The sequence below is a fragment of the Culicoides brevitarsis genome, chromosome 3 (genome assembly GCF_036172545.1).
Source record: "Culicoides brevitarsis isolate CSIRO-B50_1 chromosome 3, AGI_CSIRO_Cbre_v1, whole genome shotgun sequence".
Lineage (NCBI taxonomy): Eukaryota > Metazoa > Arthropoda > Insecta > Diptera > Ceratopogonidae > Culicoides > Culicoides brevitarsis.
In genome coordinates this window covers 30,566,354-30,593,301 of record NC_087087.1, presented here as the reverse complement: position 1 = coordinate 30,593,301, position 26,948 = coordinate 30,566,354, and the positions used below count along the sequence as shown (strand labels likewise).

Below are 26,948 nucleotides of genomic sequence, written 5' to 3'. Positions count from 1 at the left end.
CTGTCAAAAAATGACAAAATAACGGTCTCCGAACATTTCTTATCACCCGCCATTAAAAAAGTAAACAAAGGAACCACAATGTCGCCCGTCATGGACACTAAAAATCCCGAATTTGTCTATTTAATGGGCAAAAACTACCAAAAAATCAAATTTCCGAAGCACATTCTCGAATGTAACAAGATTTTTCGCACAATTATTCGCGAAATCGAGTTGAATTTGGAGGAAAAATGCTCAATTGTGATCTTCTTGCCGACTGTCAAGATCGCTGAACTGCAAGAATTGGTGAAATTTGTCGCACAAGAGAGTTCGCAAGCACTAAAAACCGTAAATCGTGACTTGGAAAGGATTCTTTTGAAGCTCCAACTGATCGCTGGATTGAAAGATCCCGAAGAAGTCGCAGAAAATGTCGAATTACCGAGCGAAGAGTGGCTGAAAATTGTTGACAGTAAGGATTTTCATGCATTTTTGCCTCAATTTCCGCCTGAAGGACCTCCAACTTCTACAGATTTCATCACGAATGAGTATCCGGAGCTGAAAATTGAGCCAATTTCGAGTGATTCTACGAGCAAAGAGGACAACGAGGCATTAGCGGGTGTTAAAAAACGAGCTTTAGGTGAGAAAAATTAATTTTTTTAACAAAATTTGATGATTTTTTGCCTTTTTTCAGAATATTTGGCGCCAAAAATGCAAGAAAATCAAAATTTCATTGGAAAATTTTGTATTTTTTCCTTAATTGAAGCGATTTTGCCGGGATTCGAGTCTCGCACGGAACAATTGACGCCGACTTTGATGAAACATTTCATCACATGGAAGGAATTTGAGTTTTCTGGCGTCGGATCGAAGCTCGTAGCAGCTAAAAACGATGCTGCGGTCTTCGCAGTTAATCGTTTGTTGGATATAAACTTGAAAATTTACACGCCGCTGAGTAAAACGAAGCTCGTTAGTGACCTGATGCCTAAAATTCGTCTTGATAAGGTTTCGTCGCGGTATTTTGAGGAAGTTTTCGAGATGTCAGTTCAGGTGAAAAATTATTTTTTATTAAATTTGACAAAAAAAATTTTAAAAAATCAATTTTTAGCTTCCAAATGGGCAAATTGTGCGTCGCAGAGGTCATTCCTTGCACAATGCCAAGGCAAAAGTCTTCCTTTTAGCCTCAAAATTGCTCGCTACAGAACGAAAATTGTCAGTTGAGCGTTTTAACAAACAGCAACTGATAGATTTTTATCACAAAAACACCGCGGAACCCTCATCGCCTTTGGGAAATCTCGATCCAACGTTGATAATCAAAGAAGCCTTGCGTGATTTTAACCAAAACGACGTCAAATTCGATCGAGATGCGCTCCGGAAGAGCGGTTTGGAACGTATGAAGCCATATCTGACGGAAAATTTGTTCAAAAAATTGACTTCTGAACAAATTCTTGTAAAATTTTTGCCAGAAGCTGTCGTGACAGCGACGAAAAAGAGCTGTTCGATCAGTTATGAGGACCTTAAGTGGTCATTTGAAGCAGCTTCAAAGAGAGAAGCGACGGAAAATGCAGTGAATGCTGTCCTGAAGGAGCTCTTTGGTATCGAACTTGTGCCGCTTTTCTTTCAGAACCACGAGGAATTGAAAGAAAAGCTTGCGTCACAAGTTTTGACAGCGAGAAATGGCAATAAATGGACTTCGAGTATTGCGGTGAGTTGATTAAATATTTATTTATTTTACATCAAAAGCGCAAAGTTACATGAATTAATTATGAAGTCATCAAAAATCGTCATTAAGCTGAAAAATATTTTTAAAAAAATTAAAATTAACTAGCAAATCTTTTTAAAAATAAAATTTTTAGCAATTTTTTTTGAAAATAAAATTTTTGACAATTTTTTTGAAAAATTAAAATTTTTAACAATTTTTTTTTTTTTTAAATTAAAATTTTTAATATTTTTTTTTTAAATTTTTAACAAATTTTTATGAAAAATTAAAATTTTTAGCAAAATTTTTTTAAAAATAAAATTTTTAGAAAATTTTTTTGAAAAAAATTTTTAACAATTTTTTTTGAAAAATTAAAATTTTTAACTTTTTTTTTTTTTTTGAAAAATTAAAGTTCTTAATTTTTTTTTTTTTTTTTTTTTTGAAAAATTAAGGTTCCTAAAATTTTTTTTTTGATAAATTAAAATTTTTTATAAAAATTTTTTAAATTTTTAACAAATTTTAAAAGAAAAAATCAAAGTTAATTTTTTTTAAAGCTTTTTTTCTTACTGAAATTTTAAAGAATTTTCGTTTAACTATTTAGACACTTAAATATTTAACACAAACCCAAAAAATTTTGATCGATGCACATTTTAAAATTTTGACCCAATGCACATTTTAAAATTTCGCCCCAATGCACATTCTCAAAAATTTTCATTTAAGATTTTGTCACAGCTATAACTTAAATTGAAATTTTTCACTATTTCTACTCTACAATTATATGATAGACGAGCTCTAAAGCACAACTTCAACCTCTTTTATCCTTCAGAGAGATAACTCCAAATCCTTTAAATTTAATTCCTTAATGATTTCGTTTCTTGATGAAAAAGTTAACCATCAAGCAAATATCGTATGAGAAATGAAACATCTGAAAAAAGAAAAAAAAATTAAACAACTTTTATTTTGAAAAGCTTTAAAAACTCACCGAAGCAAATCTCCCCAAATTTGACGCGCCAAAAATTCCAACCTTGAAAGATTTATTTTTTGCCGCCATTGTCATGATCGTAAGCATCGACTTCCTGTCATTCTTTGACATCCAATACCATTTCGAACAATAACATTCCGTTCCGATTTTGTGATGAGCTGTTTGAATTGCCTCACTGACAGACGCAAAGATAAAATACTGGATCGTGTATAAAGCGGCTGTCGTGACATACAACATGGCGCTCGAACGATCATGGGAGAAAAAGAGAAAGCAAATGACATGTACAATGATCACCAAACCCTCGAAGAATAAAATCGTATTTGAGTACAAATCTGTCAATTGATTGATAACTCTGCGAAGAACAAAAAAGAAAGTAAATAATCGAAGAAAATGCAATCTTAAAAAAGTCACCTAATGATTTCCGTATGCATAATAACCGCACTTCGTAAAATAGTTGAAGATTCAATAGTTGGATCTCGATCTGTAGGATCGTTACTGTAAAAAATCTCATGAATTTGGTTCTGTTCCTCAACCTTCATTTCCTTCTTGAGATCCTTCAATTCCTTTCTCCTTATACGCAAGTACTTGGCTTCTTCGTGTTCCCCTACATTCCGCAAAACCCTATGGATCACCTTCATTTCCGTCAATAAATGCATCACGAATAGCGTAAAGATGATAGTGTACCAAGCGTTGAACGATAAAACTGTTACGATCAACAAAACCCGATAACAACTATTTACCGTAAACCCCAAAGTAGTCGACATATTAGTACCAGGAATAACCACAGGTGTCGGTAGATCCGGCGATCGAATGATAAAATGATCCAAGGTTAATCCGAGCATACTCAAGATGTTTCCCACGACAAAAACTTTGACAAGTTTCCAAATGCGCGATGGGCATTTTTCATATTCAACTTTAGCGATGTCATCGACAAACAAGAACTCGCGCTCCTGATATCGTTCTTGCACCCATTTAAAAAGCGCTTTATAGGTTTTTCGACGAAAACACAAGTCAATGAAGACAAACAAAGAAACATTTCCGGCTATGATGATGGCTGAAAAGAAAAACTTTCGCTCCAAATCCAAATGTTCAAAATCGGTAATCAAATTTTCAATGGCGAAAATGCTATGAAAAAACAAAGCACTAAAGTAGAAAACTCTTTTGACAGTTTGACGAAATGTCGTTGGTGAATCCGAAATTAAATCAACTCCCACAATGTTGATTAGTATATTTTGTAGATTTGATACTAACTGATCCATTTTAGTGATTTGATTGAATTGAATTCAAGTTGAAACGATAAATGACAAAAATGGCACAAAAACTTGCACTTTTATACCAAGTCGGAAAGCTTTGGCGTCCTTTTCACGTCAAACAATGTCTCAACCAATCAGAAAAGACCAAATATCCAGTTAATAGATAAGAATGGTGAGAATTTTTTTAATTATTCAGACAAAATGTCACTTATTGGCACGTGTATTGCAAACTTGTCTTCATTTCAAAAATTGATCGAATATTCGCAGAAAACTAAAAATATATTTTAAAGAAAATTCATTAATTATAGTTTTAAAGTTTGGATCGAACCAAATTTCAGATTTTATTCAAATTTTAGGTTAAAATTGAGGATCATGAAGATTTCCCGCCAATTTTGGCGGTTTGGCGCCATTTTATTACAAGTGTCAACAGTCAAGTCAAAGTTGAATGACACAAAAAAATATAGCTTCTTAGTAAATAATTATACGATTTTACAATCAAATAGTTTGAATGTATTTTCCAATGCAGTGATTAGAAATGTTTAATTATTCACAAAAAATTGCACCTTGCTTTGTTTTGAAGTATTTAATTACAAATGACATTAATATTTCACAGATCCAAGGTACAATTATCTCCAAATCGGATACTAAACTTGAAAAATCAAAGAAAGCTGTGCTAAACGGTGCCATTTCACTAATCGCCAAGAAACATGAGGACGATGGATGTTTCATGAACAGAATTGAATTCGCCAAATGTTATGTAAACAAAAAATCTCCATTGCTCGAGCGAATTCAGTTTATTCTAACCTATTTCACGCTTGAACAAATAAATCAAAATATTCGGTAAGTAACTTTTTTTTCAAAAATCTGATGCCATAAAAGAATTTTTTTTTAGTTTTGAACCAACTGATTGGTTATTGAGCTCCTTTGAACGCACTTTACTTGACGAAATCAACCAAAATATACATGTTTATGAACTGTCTGATCGCAAATTCAAATCGTATGTTCGTGTAAACAACAAACTAGTTTCTGCCACAGATCTGAAGCCTCATGCTGCGAAAAAAGCAGTTATTGTTCAAGCTTTCAAGGAAATTGAAAAGTTTGAGAATAAACTCATTGTGGTTTCAAAACCATTTGAGATGGAAAAAGTTAAGAAAATCGTTACAGTAACAATTGAGAAAAAGTCAAAAACTGCACCAAAAATATCAAATCGTGATATTATTGCTTCTTATCGCAAAAAGGCTTTAGGTAAGTTTTAATTTTCTTGTTTCGAACCTTTTTTGGCAATAGTTTCTTTTTAGAACTGCTTTATAGCGATCGTTTCAAGAAACAAACGCAACGAGGACCTCATCATGCCATTTCTCCTCTTTGTCTTCTGCATAACGTTATATCACCGAGCAAGGTAATCGTTTTGCAGGAGACACAACTTGGTCCCTACAAGTTCGAATCAACAATAGAGATCGCTAATAAAGCAGTTACAGGAAGCGGCGTCTCTAAAAAGGAAGCAAAACAAGATGCGGGCCGTTTAGCTTTTCTTCATATCTTAAAAATTGACTGGGATCGTGCCGTTTGTGGAATCAAACAAGATTGACTTATTTCTTCATTTTTTTCATAATAATAATAAGAGTAAATAATAAATTTATAACAAAAGATTAACAAGAGACTAGAATAGAAGGAGATATATTATGCAAGATCTGGAATCCCCGATGAAGGATGCACACTTGACTGACGCCCAAATCGACGAGATACTTGGAGAACTGAAAATCAGGTAAGCATTAAATTTATGTGTTTTTCTTAACGTGAACAAAGGCTTCTTATAAAAACTCACCAAAATGGCGTTCTCATGTACGGCACTCACAACGACGACAACTTTGCCAGCAATTGTCTTTGCCAAATCCGGAACATCTAACGACGCAAGATCCATTTCGCCCAGCTTGACTTGTGAAAAGGGGATATTAACACTATCTGGGACATGTTGCCGATTGTACTCCGGATTGCTACGAATGTCAAGAATCACAGCTTTATCCGGCATTAATGCAAGTAAATCATTCGCACTAATTCTTGGAGCTACTTCCTTCTGAATGTCAGACAACTCGAGATTCGCAATGTCCAAGATATGGGGATCGCCGAACTTTTCCACGTACTTGCGATAACAGATACTTTTGGGAGTAGATTCGTACATCTTTTGAGATTCAGTAACGCAGTTCTCGATCACGATGTCTGGCAAGTCGCTAAAGAGCAAGATGCACTCGTTGAAACCCGATTGCAAGAGAGTTGATTTCAGTTGTCGTAAAATGGCGATACCAATGAAGAGAGGATATGAATGGTCTCCTAACAATAATTTGTCCCACAAATGCATTACTTTGTGGAGAGGAAAGACATGCGAGAACATCGTAAGAAACCATGGAATTGCAAAAAGTTCTGGAATGAAGTTGATACTCGATAAATGTTTCGCCAATGCAGGTTCATGAAACGCCGTGAGTTGCGAGAATTTCGCAAGACACTCTTTGATAATCGCCGAGTTGTCTTTCAAAAAGAACCAATGCAGATATTTGGCAATGAATTTGCATAAACTCTCGTAAGCGACTTCCTCATCATTGAAATTCAAATGTAAAAAAACAGCAGTTAAGCTATCAAGTCCCTGCCAATAGACATATTGCGGATGCGAGACAACCCAAGCTTTAAGCAATCGCTTCAACTTTAAATGCCCATGCGGCGAGGAAAGTAACTCATCGTATTGATGACATCGCGGAATATCAACTTCAATTTGGCGATCTGTCGAGGTAGCGGTTTCCTTATCGAGCCAATCGTATTTTCCCGTTTTAATAACGCCCAAAATGCAACTCCAGATCTTGCCGCGTAACGGCGGCGGAATGTCAAATTGTCGTGCCTGCTCCAAAATCATATCTCTCGTATAGGGATACCCTTGGATGAGTCGTTGCATCAACATCATGCGATAAAACTGATAAATTGTATCACGTTCGCGAATTACCAACGGAAGCTTTTGTTGCTCCGGATCGAACTTGTAGCCAAACTTTGGTGTGTGAATCAACGGAAAAAAGTCTCGTTTCGGTATTTTTGATATTTTTTCCATGAGATTGTTCAAGCTGAGAAAAATTATTTTCGGATCGAAAAGATGATTTTGACTTTTGGGCAATGCAACTTCCTTGCCATCGAGTAAAACGGCATTCGGCATCAGCAAAATTGGGGCTTCGTTCTTTATTAATCCAGCTTTTTTGAGGTCTGACAAGACATCTCCTCCCGCCAGCTGCCACAAATAATAAACAAGCGTCAATGGACATCGCATCAGAAGTGATTTGGGAGTTTCAAATTTTGCTTCAAACTTTTCCTTTTCCGCGAAAATTTCGTTTTCCAAAATTTGACGTGGCAAAGGACGTTTGTCAACCATCAAATTTAAGCAGGATTCAAGTAACGCTTTAACCGAAGGCTCTAAATTCAAGTATTCGTCATATCTTTCATGTTCTCGTGCAATTTTCTCCAAAACGTTGTTCGTGCTGAGTAAACTGAGGATTTTTCGTGTGATTTGACAGATTTTGAGATTATTCCAGAAGGTAACGCCCAACATGAGTTCCGCTATTATCATTCCAATGCTCCAGATGTCTCCTTTGATGTTGTTTCGATCACCCAAGAGCCTTTCTGGCGCAGTGTATTTTACATTTCCAACGGGAAACGAAACATATTTCCCGGAATTTGTCATATAAAAAAGTCCAAAGTTGAATAATTTCACATTATTTTGAGAATCGATGAGAATATTGTTCGGTTCTAAGCTGTTATGAGTTAATTCTCGTTCCTGCATGTAATTTAAAGCTAAAAAAAATCGAAAAATTCATTAATTTTCATTCAAAATGTAATTTTTAACACCCACCATTGACTACTTGATACATAACTCGCATCACATCATCGCCAACAAGTGTTCGATTTAACTCGTTCAATGGCTGTCCATGATATTCCGACACAACGACGGTCCTTTCGTGCTTTCCTCGCAACGTTTCGAGAAATTCACATAAATTCGGATGCCTCAAAGTCTTCAAATACTGCGAACGACCCATAATTGATATGGAATTCGGTAATACGGGAAGTCCATTACTCCTGAAAAAGTAAATTTTTTCAATATTTTTTGTAGTTTTTGATATTTTTTGGTAAAAATCTTACCCGCAAATGTCGCCCGTGCCGAGACTCTTCGCGAAAAAGGTAAATGCAGCGAGATTTGATTCACTTTTCATCACAGACGGCATTTTTTAATGAAATTTTCCTCCCTTTTAGCCGAACATTTGTTTTTGTTTTGATGAATAACTCAGATGGAAAATAAATGTCAAAAAAATAATGACAGTAAGTATCTTACAAGTATCATAGAAATACTTTTTTATGAACTGTTGCTTCAAAATATCGCCAAAAAAAAAATCAAAAAATTTATTTAAAAGTTTAAATTTATTCAAAAATTGTTCAAAAAGGTAAAAAATATCGATGAGACATCTTTTCGGGTAATATTTTGTCATTAAAATCGTAAAAAATTAAAAAGCCGGTTCATAAAAAAATTACTTTTGGATGAAAAAATTAAATTTTTTTAATGACGATTGAACAAAAAGTGAGTGAAAAGTTGTTACATTGTCGCAAAATCATTCAAAACTCCATTTTTCATTCAGTTGAACAATTAAATTCATTAAAAATGAACCCCTTACATTGTTAACTGTTGATTAGGCTGTTTCAAATTGAGCTTAATATTCATGTTTGGCGCCCTTTTTTCGAATTTGAAATCGAGTAACTCAAAAATTTTCGAAAAATTGCCAAATTGTGATCTAATGAACTTTGAAAATTTTTTTTAGGTAAATTTCATTAAATTTTTATAAGAAAAAATGAATTGTGATCAATTTTAAATATTTTCGAAAAAAATTTTTTTTTTAAATTTTAATTAAAATATTTATTTAAATAATATTTTTTTTATATTTAACTTTAATTTTGTTACTATTAAACCAATTTGAAATTTTTAAAAAATATTTTGCGAAAAAAAAATTTTTGAAAAAATTTCTAATTTGGATACTTTTTTAAAATCTTTCTCATACTCTTATTTTTCGCCCAAAAAAATCGCAAATTTTTTTTCCAATTTTTTATTTAAAAAAAATTAATTTTCAAAGTAATTTAAAATTAAAATAATTTTATTTTATTTATTTATTTTTTTTTAATTTTAAATTTAATTAATTTTTTTTTAAAGCAGAACAAAGAAAAATTTGAAAAATTCACAATTTGATTTTTTTTAATTTTGAATTAAATTTTGAAGTAAATTAAATTAAAAATTTTGAAAATAATGATTTAAATTATGAGAAATTTTTTTAAATTTTTTTTTCAAAATTATTTTTTTTAAATTTAATTTTTCGTTTTAAAAAATGTCAAATATGTTTTAAAAGTTGAAAATTAAAAAAAAAACATATTTGGTCAGAATACAAAAAAATTAGATTTTTTTTACAATTTTAAGATTTTTTTTTAATTTGACCCCCATTTTAATTTTAAAATTTTTGCACAAAATTCTTGAGTATCATTTGCAACCGCCTTAATAAATAAATGCCAAATATTCACACACGCATAAAACAGCAAAAACATACAAAGTGATACAATGTATTCATTAATCAAGATTCGCGTATCAAACAACCAACGAAACAAAAAATTCACCGAAGATTACAAAAAAATCATAAAAATTCATTCACAATGGAGACTCCAACCAACGTAGACGTTAAAGTTCGTGTCAGAGATTTACCGGCATCCGTTCTTACCTCAGATCTCTTCACGAGTTTCTCCAAATACGGAGTCATTCGAGGTATAAATTGCATTTTTTGCCGCACGTGCGACCCCTAGACAACCTTTGCACACAGCAACATTGTAATTTTTTTTGTTTTTTAGACATCACACGACAAGATGACACAGCGACGATTGAATTTTCGGCCATGAATATGATGCAAAAGGCACTTTTATTTGCCGAAGAAACGCCTCGCAACGCAGAAAAAATAATTCCAACACCAAAAACGGACTTTGTGATACTTGGCATCGATCGAAAAGTGACTCCTTACGTACGAGAAGTGCGAAAAAAATTATTAGAACTCGGATTTTCGACAGAAATTAAATTTCCAAAGAGACAAGTACCGGTTAGGAAGCTTTTAAACAAGTTTATTCTACGAGAAGTCACAAGAGTAGTAATCGCTGATGAGAAAAACATGCGAGAACGAACATTAGTCGTGCAAGATTTGCATTCTCTGACATGTCGAAGGACTTTAAAGTACGAAAAGGCGATTGAAATGTTAAAAAATGATTATAAAAAATATTTAGCGAGACATCGAAAGACGCCGGAACAGCAAATTAACACTCTTAATCGTATTTTTCGGTCTCAGAATGATCCTTCGAGTGATTTTAATAGATTTTATGAAGAAATGAATCGAATTCAGCATGAAAGACAAAGATTAATTTTTCGATAAAAGTCATTTTTTAACAAAAAAGTCAAAAAATTCCATATTTTTGATAATAAATGTCGTAAAAAAATTTTTATACGCTATAAAAAATATTTTTGTTATACAAGTAAATTGCTATTAACACCCATAAAACGGTATTCCACGAATTTTCCAACAACCGGATGAAATGTGTGTTCATATAAGTGACTCTCCAATGCCACGGAAGCATTTTATGCATGATCGTATGTCCAACATACATGATAATCGCATTCTGGCCCGGATATAAAAACGGATTCCATTCATCGGTCCACCATTTTTTCACGTCAATCAGGTAAAAACACGCTGCCAACAAGAAAAATGCCAATCCCGAAGTTGCCAGGACGAAAGAAAGCGACCACAGGTTCTTGTTAATGGGAATTACTCCGTCATTTTTGCTGAAACCGCATAAAATTCCCGAAATCAGGCCTAAAATGAGTCCCCATGAGAGCCATCGCTTGAGTCTGGCAGCTGCTTCGGCGTGATAAAGTAAAATCATTCCAGCTTGAGCTCCGAAAATCGTTTGAATTATAGTTGGCAAGCATCCAAACACGCCTTCTGGGTCAAAAGCGCTCGATTCGAAGACCTTTTTCGCTGTGGGGTGTTGATAAATGTGCGACAAGCCCAAAACGAGACGATCGATGTAACCGGTGACGCCTCCGATGCACGCAGGATTCGAAAAATAATCGTGTTTGCCGCCGGGACCGAAATATCCGCGCTCACATCCAGGCACGGGCAGGAAAAATACCAAACAGAGGTAAAAAATGACAATTCCCGCGGAGACCAGATACTGCGGTGTCAGCAAAAACACGTCAAATAAAGCTCTTTTCACTGGATTTTGCGGTTGGACCGGCGTTGGGTTCATAAAAACCGCTTGAAGTCCCGTCACAACAAGATACGCGACGCCAAATCGCTGCAAAACGCCGAAAAATCGCAAATCCTGAAGCAAAGGTCCATTTATCGAGTTCAAACAGACCCCGATGCAGAACAAAGTCACCGAACGCTACAAGAAAAAAATTCAATTTTAAATAAAAATTCACGAAAAATCATCAACTTACCCTCAAAACGTTCAAAAAAATCCCCGTTCTCGAGACATTTCGATTCAGAGCCGAGCGAACTGACATCGGAATGCACGCGCCCATGATCCAAATGAACCACGGAAAGACCAAATCGGCGATATGAAGCCCGTTCCATGTTGCATGCTCGATCCACCGAAAGCCTCCGCCGCCCGAATTCACAAAAATCATTATTACGATGGCGATGCCGCGGAATGTGTCGAGACTCTTTAAACGGGGCTTTTGAGGCGCGGTGAGGTTGAGCTCCGTATCGCGTGAACTTTCATCCGGCGTCGAGAGAAGACGATAACCTTTGATTGAAAGTTTGTACAGGAATGCAAAGGCGATTATTATTAACGTAACGACAATGAGTGCTGTGAAAAAAATAAAAAAAAAAATTAATTTGACATGAAAATTACTAAATTTAGCGTATTTTGAGATTTTTTTTTAAATTTTAATTTTTTTTTAATTTTTAATTTTTTTTTTTTTTTATTTTTTAAAGATTTCGAAAAATTTCCAATTTTTTTTAAATAATTTTTGATAAATTTATATTTTTAATGAATTTATAAAAATAAATTTTTTTGATGTAAAAAAGATTTAAGATTTTTTAAAAATTTATTTGAAATCTGTACATAAAATTTCCTGTGTTTAAGAAACTAAATTTCAAGAAATTCCAAAAATTATTATTATTTTTAATTTTTTTAAATTTTTCAAAAATAAAAAACCATAAAAAAGCAAATTTTTCATAAAAATATTCGATTTTAAATAAAATTTTACAAATTTCTGTAAATAGAAGCATTTAAAAATATATTTTTTTGATTTTTTAAAAATTTTTAAAAAATTCTTTTTTAATTGAAATTTTCAATTAAAAAAAAATTTGTCAATCTTCTACAAATTTATGAATTAAAGAAATAATTTTTTAATTATTTAAAAAAAAAAAAATATTTTTTTTAATTAAAGAAAAAATAGTTTTTAATGTTAAATTTATGAATTTAAAAAAAAAAATATTTTAAAAATTTTTAGAAATTAAATTTCTTTAAATTTCAAAATTTTTTAGACTTTTTTTTATTTCATGCCATTTTAATTATTTTTTTTTATTATTTATTTTTTTCTATTTTTTATACAAATTTAAGAATCTAGAATTTTTATTTTGATTTTTTTTAAGAAAAAAATCAAACGAAATATTTTTTAAATTTTTTTAATTATTTTTTTAAGAAATTTTATTTTTTTTAATCATTTTTTAATGAAGTTTTATTTTTTTTAATTAAAGAAAAATTAGTTTTTAATGTTAAATTTATGAATTTAAAAAATTTTTAGAAATTAAAATCTTCAAATTTCTAAATTTTTTAGTTTTTTTTTTATTTCATGCCATTTTAATTACTTTTTTATTATTTAATTTTTTTATTTTAATACTAATTTAAGGATCTTGGATCTTTTTTTTTTTTTTTTTTAAGAAAAAAATCAAACGAAATATATTTTATATTTTTTTAAATTTTAAATTAAGAGTTTAGATGTTGTAAAGGGTTTAAAATTTTTTAAAAATTTATGAATTTTATAAATTAAATTTTAAACTTTTTTAAGAATTGTTTAGATTTCAAGTGACAGACAGACTTCAAAACGTTCAAAAATTCAATTTTCCCTAAAAAAACTCCTCTTTAAAAATTTAAAAAAATAATTTTTCTTACACAAAACTGGCTTCACAGGTTCCAACGCTGTCTCAAAGCTACATCCATCCTCCCTGACGTTCACATCATACACACCAAATTCCCCCAAACTCGGCTTCTCGTGACAAACAAAATCCGTTACGTTATCAAAAACGTATTTTCCTCGATTTCCCGTGAAAATTTTAAACTCCATTCGTTCCGCCGTGTCGATCGTCACAACACTCGCGTTCGAAGTCACCTTCGCCAGCTTCGTAAAAGGACATTTGTCGCATTCCGCCGCCAATCCATAGAGAAAAATCTCATTTGCCTCCGCTGGAAGTGTAAAATTCAGGTAAGCTTCGTCCAATTTCAGGTCCCACAGTCGGAGAGAACGAAAAAATTCGTCAGTTTGCTCGATCCAAGACATCTTGACTGCAGCAATTGATAAAAATTTTACATTACTGTCCCAATTTCTGCGCGACACACACACGAAGCATCAAGGTTTGACAAACTGGATTGCGAAATTTTTACGAGAGAAGGTGAGTTTTATTGTTTATTGGAGTTATCAGCTGATTTTTATTGACCAGGGTTCGGAAATTTAATTTTTTTCGAGTCCTGTGTTGATTTTCGTGCCAAAACGCCTCAAATCGAACAGCTGATTGGATGAGGAGTAAGAAAAAGTGAAGGAAAAAGTCGCCGCCGCTCATTCAAGTCCAACAAACGAAAGTGAAAACACGATAAAATTTGTTTAAATTGGAATTTAACGCTGAAATCCGCTCCTGAGATGGTCCAATTGGAAGTTCAGCAGTGACCTTGCCCGTGTTTCATCAAAAACTAATGGTAATCATTCACATTTTTCCCGAAATTCGCAAAAAAGTCTTTTGTTTACATCTTTTTAATTGCATTTCAGTGTCATACTTGCACAAAAACGTGTTGATATCCCCCTTGGAACTCCCGCTTTTCACCGAAAAACCGCTTTTTTATGGCTTACTTCTGGACCGACAATGTCCATACCACAGCGTTCACTCCCCGCGACTACCAAATTGAGCTTCTGGCGGCGTCGCGCGAACAAAACATCATTTTATGCCTGAACCAGTTCACGGAATTCATCGCTTTTCAGTTGATTCAGGAAATTTCGCACGAATTACGCCGCAAAAGCGACAATGGCAAGCACAAACTCGTCATTTATCTCACAAGCAACTCCTATGCCTTCGGATTGATCGAAAATTTGTCCGACCTAAAAGTTTTTCAAATCCATGACGAACCGGAAACGGCAGAGGAAACACCCGAAATCGATTTTGAAGCAATTTTCGCGGAAAATCACGTCATTTTTATGAGTATCGAGAAGCTAATTGACGTTTTGGTCTGCGGATTTTTGGATTTGGAAGACGTGCGACTCTTGATTGTCGACGAATGTCACAAAATTTACGGAAAATCGCAAGTTCATGAGTTGTTCAATGAATTTTATACGAATGCGAGGCAGAAACCGAGCATTTTGGGCTTGGCGGGAGCGTTACATAGTGCAGATTGCGCGCCTGGAAGATTGGGAGCTGAAATTGATTGGTTGGAAAAACTCATGAGATGTCGTGCGGAATCGGCCAGTGATGTTGTGACAGTGTTGCGATATTGTCAGAAGCCAACGGAGATTTTGCTGCAATGTGCACCGCCGGAAATGAATGAAATGACGGAGTGCATAAGGAATATGATTTTGTGCCAAAAGAGCTTTTTAATGGATCACAGGTGAGAATTTTTTTAAAATGATTTTTAAATTTTGTTTTTATTTTTTTATGGAAAATTTGTGAATTTTCATGCGATTTTTTTTGAAAAATTTTATTAAATTTATTAATTTTTAATTTAATTTTTTAAATTTTAAATTAAAATTTATTTTTTAAATTAAAATTTAATTTTTAATTAATTTATTAATTTTCATTCAAAATTAATTAATTAATTTTTTTTTAATTAATTTTCTTAATTTAATTATTTTTTTATTTAATTTAATTTTCAGTTTTTTTTTTAAATATTATAATTTTTAATTTAATTTTCTTTAACTTTTAAATTAAAATTTAATTTTTAATTAATTTATTAATTTTCATTCAAAATTAATTAATTAATTTTTTTTAATTAATTTTCTTAATTTAATTGTTTTTTTTTATTTAATTTAATTTTCATTTTTTTTTAATTTTTTAATTTACTTTTTTCAACTTTTAAATTAAAATTTATTTTTTAAATTAAAATTTAGTTTTTAATTCATTTATTAATTTTCATTCAATTTTTTTTTTATTTTATTTAATTTTCATTAATTAATTTGTTAAATTTTTATTTTTCATGAGTTTTCGTAAATTTTTTGAAAAATTTACAAAATTTTATGCATTTTTGTTGAATATTTATTAAAAAAAATCTAAATTTTGGAAATTTTTCAAAAAACTTTATTAAAAACTTTAAAAAATTTTAAACTGCAAACTTTTTATAAAATTTTCTTAAAAGAAGTATTTTATATGCAATTTAAAAAAAAATGCATGAATTTCCTAAATAAGTTTATAACATTTTTCAAAATTTTCTTGAATATTTTAAATTTTTGTCAAAATTTTTCAATACGATTTTATAGTTTTTTCGATATATTTATTTTTAAAAATTTTAATAAATTTTTTAACAAAAATTTTTTAGATTTTTATTTTTTTTTATAATTTTCTGAAAATTCATAATTTTTTCTAAAATTTTTCAAATATTTTATTCATTATTTTAAAAATTATTTTTTTTTATTTAATAAATCATGGGCAAGTTTTTACAAATTTCCTTGAATTTTTCGGAAAATTTATTATTTTTCTTAAAATTTCTCCGAATTTTATTTAATTTTAAGAAATATTTTATTTTTAATCGATTTAATTTATAAAAATTTAAAAAAAATAATTTTTTCGGAATTTAATTTTTCATTTGATTTAATTAAATAATTTTTAATTAAAATTAATTAATTTTGAAATTTAAATTAATTTTAAATTTAATTTTTTTAAATTAATTTTTTTGTATTTATTTTTTTATTTTTAATAATATTTAATTAAATTTTTTTTTATTAATTTTCTTAATTTTTTTTAATATGATTTTTCGTGAATTCATAAAAAAAATTGTAAAAAAAAAAAATAAAAAAAAATTTTTTTTTTCAGGTTTGATCCTTCAGAAATCTACAGCGACGAAGAATATTTGGAAGAACTCAAGGCAATTCCTGACCCGAAAATCCAACCTTTGGAATTCCTCGACAAATTTCTCTTCATCCTTGACGAACTCGGGCCATGGTGTGCTGATCGCGCTTCATTCACTTTCCTCATCCAACTCGAAAAACAAAAGATCAAAGCTAAATTCGAACGTCACTACCTCCTCCTATGTCTTGTATCCACGACTTTTATTCAGGTCCGCAGTTACTGCCAACTCGTCTTCGAACAAATTTCCGAAAGAAAATCGCAAGTTGAGCTCTATTCAACTCCAAAAGTCCTGCGATTGCTCGAAATTTTGCGATGTTTCAACCCCGAAGCGAATAAAAAAACCGAAAAATTGCCGGAAATCAAAGTTGGAGACAAGGAAAATGTGGAGTCGCCATACAAAGACATCCATATCGATCACTTGTGTCACGCCATTGACCACGTGGGACGTCTTATCGACAACATTTCCAAGGATTTGACGAGTCTCAAGTCGAAAGTGAATGATTTGCAGTCACCAGAAGCGGCGCCAAAAGTTCCTCAGGCTCCTGCGACGTCTCAAAATAGTCCCGTACGCACCGTTACTCGTGCCCGGAGGAAAGCAGGTCTTGGTCCGCGCACAAATCAACGTCACAACGCGTATCAAAACGACCCGGACAGCTTATGCGGCATAATTTTCTGCGATTCGAAGCACATTGCCAAGGCTTTGTTCAGTCTTTTCTGCGAAATGTCGAAACATGACCCAGAATTGACTTATTTGAATGTTCAATACACGATCGATAAGACGGCGGATCCAGTTTTGGAGCCAAAAGAAGCCGAAACGGAGCACCGGAAGCAAGAAGATGTCCTAAAACGGTTCCGGATGCACGATTGCAACCTCCTAATTGGCACTTCTGTCCTCGAAGAAGGCATCGAACTGCCAAAATGCAATTTAGTGGTGCGCTGGGACCCCCCAAAAACTTATCGGAGTTATGTGCAATGCAAAGGACGTGCCCGGGCAGCTCAAGCTTACCACATAATCCTCGTTGCGCCGAAAATTTACGCAAATTCCGACGAAAACTCCTTGCCGGAAGCGATAAATCCGAAAAATCACAAGTTAATTTGCCACGCGGGAGAAGCTGATGAAAGTTTGTACGTGAAAATTGACGAAAAAATTGAAGAACTGACAGAAAATGAACCAAAAATTGACGAATCCGAGTCAAAAGTCGAAGAAATCACGGAAAATTCTGAAGAAAAAGACCCAGAAGAACCAAAATCGCTCGAATTACCAACCGAATGTTTGCATAAAAACTTCATTCCAGCCATTGACGAAGCAAAAAAGTCACGTGGGTTGTCACTCATGCACTCCGCTACCGAAGAAATGATCGAAAAGCTCGCCGAATACATCGAAATCGAGAAAATGTTGCTCCGGAAATGCATGAACACCGAACCGAGTCAACGAGAATTCGAAAATTCTGAAAAATATCTCAAATGTGTCGCTGCTTACAAGCCTCCCGATGCCGAAACGGAAGTTTTTGTCGATTTATCGAATGCCATAGCGCTCGTGAATAAATATTGTGCCAAATTGCCAAGCGATACTTTTACGAAATTGACGCCGTTGTGGAGATGTTGCCGTTTAACACGAGGCGAAAGTACATTGTATCAATACACGATAAGACTTCCGATTAATTCGCCCTTGAAATATGACATCACGGGACCTCCGATGCCGAATCGGGTGCTTGCGAGGAAGGTTTGCGCATTGACAGCGTGCAAAACGTTGCACGAATCCGGCGAATTGGACAATAATTTGCAGCCAATTGGGAAGGAAGGGTTCAAAGCGTTCGAGTCGGATTGGGAAAATTTTGAGCTGGAACAAGAAGATGAGGCGATTGTGAATGAGAATACGGAGCCGAGACCGGGAACGACGAAAAGGAGGCAATATTACTATAAAAGGGTGAGTTTTTAGACAAAATTTTTCAGCCCAGTGTGCATTTTGAGTTTTTTTGGTTAAAATTTTCAATTTTTCTACCCAGTTAACATTTTGAACTTTCATCTTATTGCAAGTTTTTATGTTTTCTCTTCGAAATTCGATATAAAATTACTAAAAATCATTTTTGTGACCTATTGCACATTTTCAATTTTAATCCCAATGCACATTTTCAATTATTTTTCTATGAATTTTAGTTAAAATTATTGAAAATTGCATTTCTGTAGTTTATATCTCAATTTTAGATCTTGCCCAACGCACAATTTTTAAAAATTTGACCCATAGCACATTTTGATTTTTCATCCCAATGCACATTCTTAATGATTTTTCTATGAAATTTGAACTAAATTTTGCTCCAAATGGATAAAAATTTGTCAGAGGGCTCTAATTTATCATTTTTAATCATTTTATAACTCAAAACTGCCAAAAAATTGAAACTGAAAAAAAATTTTTTCTTTGACATAGTTTTGTTTTAAAAACTAAATCAAGAGCAAAAAAACTGTGTCAAAGCTATTTTTGTCAAATCTTGCTCCAAATGGATAGAAATTTGTCAGAGGGCTCTAATTTATCATTTTTAATAATTTTGATTTTAATCATTTTATAACTCAAAACTGCCAAAAAATTGAAACTGAAAAAAAATTTTTTCTTTGACATAGTTTTGTTTTAAAAACTAAATCAAGAGCAAAAAAACTGTGTCAAAGCTATTTTTGTCAAATCTTGCTCCAAATGGATAAAAATTTGTCTAGAGGGCTCTAATTGTATCATTTTTAATTTTGCTCCAAATGGATAGAAATTTGTCAGAGGGCTCTAAATTTTTAATAATGCCAAAAAATTGAAACTGAAAAAAAATTTTTTCTTTGACATAGTTTTGTTTTAAAAACTAAATCAAGAGCAAAAAAACTGTGTCAAAAACTGTGTCAAAGCTATTTTTGTCAAATCTTGCTCCAAATGGATAAAAATTTGTCAGAGGGCTCTAATTTATCATTTTTAATCATTTTATAACTCAAAACTGCCAAAAAATTGAAACTGAAAAAAAATTTTTTCTTTGACATAGTTTTGTTTTAAAAACTAAATCAAGAGCAAAAAAACTGTGTCAAAAACTTTTTTTGTCAAATCAAATGGATTTTGTCAAGGGCTCTATTTTCATTTTTAATCATTTTATAACTCAAAACTGCCAAAAAATTGAAACTGAAAAAAAATTTTTTCTTTGACATAGTTTTGTTTTAAAAACTAAATCAAGAGCAAAAAAACTGTGTCAAAAACTGTGTCAAAGCTATTTTTGTCAAATCTTGCTCCAAATGGATAGAAATTTGTCAGAGGGCTCTAATTTATCATTTTTAATCATTTTATAACTCAAAACTGCCAAAAAATTGAAACTGAAAAAAAATTTTTTCTTTGACATAGTTTTGTTTTAAAAACTAAATCAAGAGCAAAAAAAAACTGTGTCAAAGCTATTTTTGTCAAATCTTGCTCCAAATGGATAAAAATTTGTCAGAGGGCTCTAATTTATCATTTTTAATCATTTTATAACTCAAAACTGCCAAAAAATTGAAACTGAAAAAAAATTTTTTCTTTGACATAGTTTTGTTTTAAAAACTAAATCAAGAGCAAAAAAACTGTGTCAAAAACTGTGTCAAATATTTTTGTCAAATCTTGCTCCAAATGGATAGAAATTTGTCAGAGGGCTCTAATTTATCATTTTTAATCATTTTATAACTCAAAACTGCCAAAAAATTGAAACTGAAAAAAAATTTTTTCTTTGACATAGTTTTGTTTTAAAAACTAAATCATGTGTCAAAAACTGTGTCAAAGCTTTGTTTTTATCAAATTTTTATAACTCAAAACTGCCAATTTTTTTTTCTTTGATCCCAATGCAATTGGGTATTTCGAAATTTTGTCAAAATTTTTACAAGTTTTGTTTTAAAAACCCGAATTTCAATTTTAAACATTACCTAATGCACAAATTACACATTTTTGACCCAATAAACATTTTCAAATTTTATCCCAATGCACATTCTAAAATTTTTTCCTTCATAATTCAATTAAAACAACTTCAAATTTTACTTTTTCTTTGCAGATCGCATCCGCTTTCAGCGATTGTCGACCAACAGTGGGCACCAAAACGTACTTTTACTTCATCAATATGACCTTGACGTGTCCCATTCCGGAGGAACAAAACACGAGAGGGCGCAAAGTGTATCCGCCCGAAGATTCTCCGCAAGGCTTCGGCATCCTAACCACAAAACGCATCCCCAAAGTCAGCGCTTTTCCGATTTTCACGCGTTCCGGCGAAGTTCGTGTCTCGTTGCAGCTCATCTCGACCGACATCATCTTGAACGAGAATCAACTGAAAATCGTCAACATGTTCATTAACTACACTTTCACGAATGTCCTGCGTCTCCAGAAGTATTTGATGCTTTTTGATCCCGAAGCGACTGAAAATTGCTTCTTCATTGTTCCAACAATCACGGCGAAAAATGACAAAAGTATCCACGTCGATTGGGAATTTTTGGAGATGATCGCCGAAAACATCAACATGACGCCGCAATTTGTTTCCGACGAAATCCGCAAGGCGCAGAGCTTCGATGCGAATATGTTCAAAGATGCCGTCGTCATGCCTTGGTACCGGAATCAGGATCAACCGCAATATTTCTACGTAGCTGAAATTTGTTATCATCTGTCGCCAAATAGTTCGTTTCCGGGCGACAATTATTCGACTTTTAAGGAATATTACTTCAAAAAATACGGCATCGAGATACAGAATCAAAAACAACCGTTGCTAGATGTCGATCACACGAGCGCCCGATTGAATTTTTTGACGCCGCGATACGTAAATCGCAAAGGAGTCGCCCTTCCCACGAGTTCCGAGGAGACAAAACGCGCCAAACGCGAGAATTTGGAGCAAAAACAGATTCTCGTGCCCGAACTTTGTACAATTCATCCGTTCCCTGCCTCCCTTTGGCGAGCTGCGGTTTGTCTTCCGTGCATTTTGTACCGTTTTAACGCCTTGCTGCTTGCTGACGAGATCCGGAAACAAGTTTCGCGCGACATTGGCTTGGGTTGTCAAGACATCGAAGAGGAGGACTTTGAATGGCCCATGCTGGATTTTGGATGGTGCCTTGCGGATGTGCTGAAAAAGTCGAGAGAAGCAAAATTGCAAGCGCAAAAATTGGTGAATGGAGAAGAAAAGGAAGAAATTGTCGAAAATTCTGAAATAAAAACGCCGGAAAAGGAGGAAAAATTAGAAAATGACGAAGAAAAGAAGGAAAATGGAGAAGATGAGGAGCCGAGTGCGAATGAATTGTTGGAGGAAGCGACGAAAAAGGCAAATAATGAGTTGGAAATTGGGACGTGGTCGAATGAGATGGCGAAAAATATCAAAAATGATCTGGAAGACTTTGATGATGAGCTGGATGGATGGGGATTGCCGTCGAATGTTTCGATGTGTACGAGGAAAAATAGTAAGTAATTCACTTTTTGCTTTAAAATTGCATAAAAAATAAGAAATATTTTTTTGAATGACTTTTTGATGGTTTTTAAGCTAAAAAATTAAAAAAAATTGGAAATTCGTAAGAATTTTTTTTTTTTAAATTAAAAAAAAAAATTGGAAATTCGTAATAAATTTTTTTTGAATGACTTTTTGAAGGTTTTTAAGCTAAAAATTTGAAAATATTTGAACTTTTGTAAGAAATTTTTTTTGAATGACTTTTTGATGGTTTTTATGGCTAAAAAATTGAAAAAATTCGGAAATTCGTAATAAATTTTTTTTTAATGACTTTTTAAAGGTTTTTAAGCTAAAAATTAAAAAAAATTGGAAATTCGTAAGATTTTTTTTTTTAAATTAAAAAAAAAATTGGAAATTCGTAAGAAAATTTTTTTGAATGACTTTTTGATGGTTTTTAAGCTAAAAAATTTGAAAATTCGTAAGAAATTTTTTTTGAATGACTTTTTGATGGTTTTTAAGCTTAAAAATTAAAAAAAAAAATTAAAAATTCGTAAGAAATTTTTTTAATGACTTTTTGAAGGTTTTTATACTTAAAAATTAAAAAAATTTAGAAATTCTTAAGAATTTTTTTTTGAATAACTTTTTGATGGCTTTTAAGCTTAAAAATTAAAAAAAATTTGGAAATTTGTAATAATTTTTTTTTGAATGACTTTTTGATGGCTTTTAAGCTAAAAAATTGAAAAAATTTGGAAATTCGTAAGAAATTTTTTTTGAATGACTTTTTGATGGTTTTTAAGCTAAAAAATTTAAAAAAAATCTTTAAATTCGTAAAAAAAAGTTTAATTTAAAATTAAATTAAATTAAAACTAATTAAAAAATCTGAAAAAATTAAAAATTTTTAAATTTTTCCTCCATTTTCAGCGCAAATTCGTTACGGCTCACCCACATCTTGGGAACCAATGGGCAGCAAAATGAACCACAACCCGCAAAACCCAATGGGCGACTTGTACTACTCCGACTCCGAGATGTCTTTCCGCTCCGACGACGACTCCGACTTTGACAATTCCGATGACGAAGCCGAAAATGGCGGCTTAAAAATCGAATTCAAGTCAGATAACGTCGCGGAAGCCATCGAATCTGAAAAGGACATTCTCAAACGTCAACGCCAACTTGACATTATCAAGACAATCAACAAAGGACAGGAACTTCCGCAAGCCCAATTCGAAGGTTTCAACTGCATGGAAGCCTTCGACAACGACGAATCCATGCAAATGGTCGAACGGAAGATCAAATGGCACGAAACCGAGTTCGAACGCTGCAAAGAAGAGTCAAAAACGGAAATTTTATCGTCAAAAATGCTCGTGAAAAGCCACGAAAAACTCATAATCAAACGAAAAAGCGGCAAATCTGACGCTATTACGCCCGAAAATGAAGAAAACGTGAATTTAATGGATCTCGTGCCTTACATGGAGGAACGTGAAGTAGCTGAAATTCTCGGATGTTCGTTGGAGCAAGTGCAAAAACTGACAATCGATCAACTTTTTGCCCTAAATGAGGCTTATTTGGCTCGTGTGACGCTGGAAAAGGCAGAAATCGTTGGAGTTGGGGACATTTTCGATCGTTTTAATGACCGTGCATTGTACGACGGGCAAAAAATGCTCGTGATTCGGTATCCAGATGTCCGTTGCAGACCAATTTCGGAAGATTTAACAAAAGTTGACTTCCATAAAACGGATGAAATTTATCGGGAACTCGAAAAAACAGGAAATTTCAGTTTTGACTACCAGCCAGACTTGGAAACGCATCCAGGACCAAGCCCAAGTATCATTTTGCAAGCTTTGACGATGTCAAACGCGAACGACGGGATAAATTTGGAACGATTAGAGACGATTGGAGATTCATTTTTGAAATATGCAATCACAACTTACCTCTATTTGACGTACGAAAATGTGCATGAAGGCAAATTAAGTCACCTCCGAAGCAAGCAAGTGAGTAATTTGAACCTTTATCGCTTGGGTCGTCGAAAAATTCTGGGTGAAAGTATGATAGCGACGAAATTCGAGCCACACGATAATTGGCTGCCGCCTTGTTACTACGTCCCAAAGGAGTTGGAACAAGCATTAATTGCTGCCAAAATCCCCGCTTGTCACTGGAATTTAGCGGATTTGCCGAATATCAAACAATTACCGAGCGAGGAAATTTGTCGTTTGGTCAAAGAACGCGCCGAAGAGATGGGCTTGCTTGATGACGACGACGAAAGTGACGAATCTCTGCCTCCGGACGAAGAAGAAAATGTTGATCCCGAAGATTTTCCGTGTTTCATCCCATATAACCTCGTGACGCAGCACAGTATTCCCGATAAATCCATCGCAGATTGCGTTGAAGCCCTAATTGGCGCTTACCTGATCGAATGTGGACCCAAAGGAGCGTTACTTTTCATGGCTTGGCTCGGGATTCGGGTACTTCCGATGCGAAAATCGCTGGAAAATGTCAAAAAAACGAGAAAATTCGAGGAAATGTACGACGATTGGAAAATCCCAAGATCTCCGTTGCTTCATTTCTCGCCCCATGTTGATGAAAGTCTCGATTGTCTCCTCGATGGGTACGAAAAATTCGAGGAAGCCATCGGTTACAAGTTCCGGGATCGATCTTATCTCCTTCAAGCGATGACTCACGCCTCATTTTCGCCGAATCGGTTAACGGATTGCTACCAGAGACTTGAATTTTTGGGCGATGCAGTCTTGGATTACCTCATAACGCGTCATTTGTACGAAGATCCGCGTCAACATTCGCCGGGGGCTCTCACGGATTTGCGTTCGGCTTTGGTGAATAACAGTATTTTTGCGTCTCTTGCGGTGCGGCATGGATTTCACAAATATTTCAGGCATTTGTCGCCCGGGTTGAATGACGTCATCGATCGGTTTGTGAGGATTCAGAACGAAAATGGGCATTGCATCAGTGAGGAGTTTTATTTGTTGTCGGAAGACGAATGTGACGAAGCGGAAGATGTCGAAGTGCCAAAAGCGCTTGGAGATGTCTTTGAATCTGTGGCGGGAGCGATTTTTTTGGACTCGTTTATGTCACTGGATAGCGTGTGGAAGGTTTATAGTTCGATGATGAATCCGGAAATTGAGCAATTTAGCAATTCTGTGCCGAAGTCGCCGATTCGGGAGTTGCTGGAATTGGAGCCAGAAACAGCAAAGTTTGGGTAAGTCTTTAATTTTTCAATTAATTTAATTTTTTAATTATCTAAAACTGAATTTTTTCATTGAATAGAGCTCAAATTTTTAATTTTCTAATTTTTTAAAAATATTTTTAAAAAAAAATTTATAAATTTTTCTGAAAATTTTATTTATTTTTAATTTTAATTTTTTAAAAAATTTTCTAATATTTTTTTGATTTTCTAAAAATTTTTAATTAATTATTTTTTTTTTTTTTTTTATAAAAATTTATTTTTAAAATTTCTTAAAATTATTATTATATATTTTATAAAAAATATTATTTTTTTATTTTTAAAAAATTTTTAATTTCTTTTTCAAATCTAATATTTTTTTTATTTTTTCTAAGAATTATTTTGACTTTTTAAAATAAAAATTTAAATTGTAAAAGATTTTTTTTTTATTTTCTGAGAATTTAATTTTTTTTTAATTTTTCTAAAATTTTTTTTATAATTTAAAAATTTAATTTTTTAAATTTTTAAAATAATTTTTTTAATTTCTTTAAAATTTAATTAATTTCTATTTTTTAGTTTTCTTTAAATTTTCTAAAAAAAAAATATTTTCCAAAATTCTTTTAATACCTATTTTCCAAAAATTTAAAAAAAAATTTTTTAAAATAAATTTTCAAATTTTTTTTAATATTTATTTTTTAAAAATTATTTTCTTAAAATTTTCCTCAAATTAAATTGATTTTTTTTTAATTTATTTTTTTCAGCAAACCCGAAAAACTTGCCGATGGTCGTCGAGTTCGTGTCACCGTGGAAGTTTTTGGCAAAGGAACGTATCGCGGCATCGGAAGAAATTACAGAATCGCCAAATGCACAGCAGCCAAATGTGCATTGCGACAATTGAAGAAACAAGGACTTATCAATAGGAAACACTAAAAAAATATTTAGTTTAAGGATTTTTTCTAGTCGCTCAAATTAGATGATAAAAAAATTAAAAAAAAAATTGATAATAAAAAAAAACATTCCGGTACTTCACACTTAGCGATTGTGTTCATGATTTCGTCGGAATATCTTATCAGAATCAGAATTTCGTTTAATTGTCAATGTTCGACGAATTGTTTACAAATCTTGCTGATTTCATCGACCTGTCGTCGTTATCAAAAGAAGATTGCGGCGTTGTAAAATATTTTTTTGTGAAAAAGGTGAGTTTTTTATTTTATTTTTGAAGAGCGCTAAAAAGTAGAAAGTAAATATTTTTCAAATTTTTCGAACATCTTAAAAAAATTTCGAAAATTTTTCTTTCGAAGGTTTGAGAAAAATTTATGAAAAAGAATTTTAATATTTTTGGAATCTTTCAAAACTTTTCTAAATATTTTCTTAAACTAATTTCGAAAATACTTTCAATTTTTAAAATGATTTTCGAAAATTTAGGAACTTCGAAAAAAAATTACTTTTTAATTCAAATTACTTTATCTATCAATTTTCGAAATTTTATAACATTTTCGAAAATTTTTTGAAAAGTAAAAAAATAAAACTTTTTGAAGTAATTTTCAAAGCGAATTTCTTAAACTTTTCTTTTAAATCTTAAATTTTTCGAACATTTAACATATTTTAAAGCAAAATTTTCGAAAATTCAAGGCATTCAAAGCAAATTTCGAATATTTTCAAGTTTTTTTTAAAAAATTTCGAAATTTATCGAAAAAATTTAAATTTCTTAATTAATCAAAATTTAAACAAAAATCTATAATTTTTCGAAATTAATAAAAACATTCGAAAATTTGAAATTATTTTGAACTTCGAATTTTCGAAAATCTAAAAATTTTGAAAAGTTCTCGAATTATTTTACGAATTTTTCATGAATTTCGATTTTTTTTTTTCAATTTCAAAAAAGAAACAAAAATTTAACAAAAACTCAATAAATTTTCGAAATTAATTTAAAAAAAATTCGAAAATTTGAATTCGAACTTCGAAATTTCGAAAACAAAAAAAAACTTAAATCCTCATTAAAAAACCTCTAAAGCAATTGCACGTAGAACAGAATCCCGTCATCAAAACATGAAAAAAAACTGCACAAACCGAAAGAAAGAAAGAAA

The 26,948-nt window shown here is 32.2% G+C and overlaps 4 protein-coding genes across 5 annotated transcripts; 2 read left to right on the top strand and 2 right to left on the bottom strand.

Moving 5' to 3' along the window:
• Positions 1-71: 71 nt before the first annotated feature.
• Positions 72-5,547, top strand: LOC134834676 (uncharacterized). Of its 2 annotated transcripts, XM_063849422.1 has the most exons (7): positions 72-445; positions 506-613; positions 668-1,020; positions 1,079-1,675; positions 4,518-4,744; positions 4,797-5,149; positions 5,203-5,547. In XM_063849422.1, exons 1-7 carry the CDS (start codon positions 79-81, stop codon positions 5,490-5,492), a joined length of 2,295 nt encoding a protein of 764 aa, XP_063705492.1. In that variant the 5' UTR covers positions 72-78; the 3' UTR covers positions 5,493-5,547. The 2 variants fall into 2 exon arrangements, with proteins under 2 accessions (XP_063705492.1, XP_063705491.1); XM_063849421.1 differs by having other exon boundaries at positions 72-613.
• LOC134834675 (TBC domain-containing protein kinase-like protein) lies at positions 5,504-8,196 on the bottom strand. The gene is made up of 4 exons (XM_063849420.1): positions 8,075-8,196; positions 7,788-8,011; positions 5,730-7,729; positions 5,504-5,658 (listed from the first exon to the last, which is right to left on the bottom strand). Exons 1-4 carry the CDS (start codon positions 8,155-8,157, stop codon positions 5,554-5,556), a joined length of 2,412 nt encoding a protein of 803 aa, XP_063705490.1. The 5' UTR covers positions 8,158-8,196; the 3' UTR covers positions 5,504-5,553.
• A 2,201-nt stretch (positions 8,197-10,397) lies between these two features.
• Positions 10,398-13,663, bottom strand: LOC134834408 (heparan-alpha-glucosaminide N-acetyltransferase). The gene is made up of 3 exons (XM_063849055.1): positions 13,133-13,663; positions 11,451-11,821; positions 10,398-11,395 (listed from the first exon to the last, which is right to left on the bottom strand). Exons 1-3 carry the CDS (start codon positions 13,515-13,517, stop codon positions 10,451-10,453), a joined length of 1,701 nt encoding a protein of 566 aa, XP_063705125.1. The 5' UTR covers positions 13,518-13,663; the 3' UTR covers positions 10,398-10,450.
• Positions 13,664-13,805: 142 nt separating this feature from the next.
• Positions 13,806-25,887, top strand: LOC134834463 (endoribonuclease Dcr-1). The gene is made up of 6 exons (XM_063849157.1): positions 13,806-13,930; positions 14,001-14,830; positions 16,249-18,211; positions 20,322-21,705; positions 22,611-24,897; positions 25,623-25,887. The coding sequence occupies exons 2-6, from the start codon at positions 14,073-14,075 to the stop codon at positions 25,789-25,791; spliced, it is 6,561 nt and encodes a 2,186-aa protein (XP_063705227.1). The 5' UTR covers positions 13,806-13,930; positions 14,001-14,072; the 3' UTR covers positions 25,792-25,887.
• Positions 25,888-26,948: the final 1,061 nt, after the last annotated feature.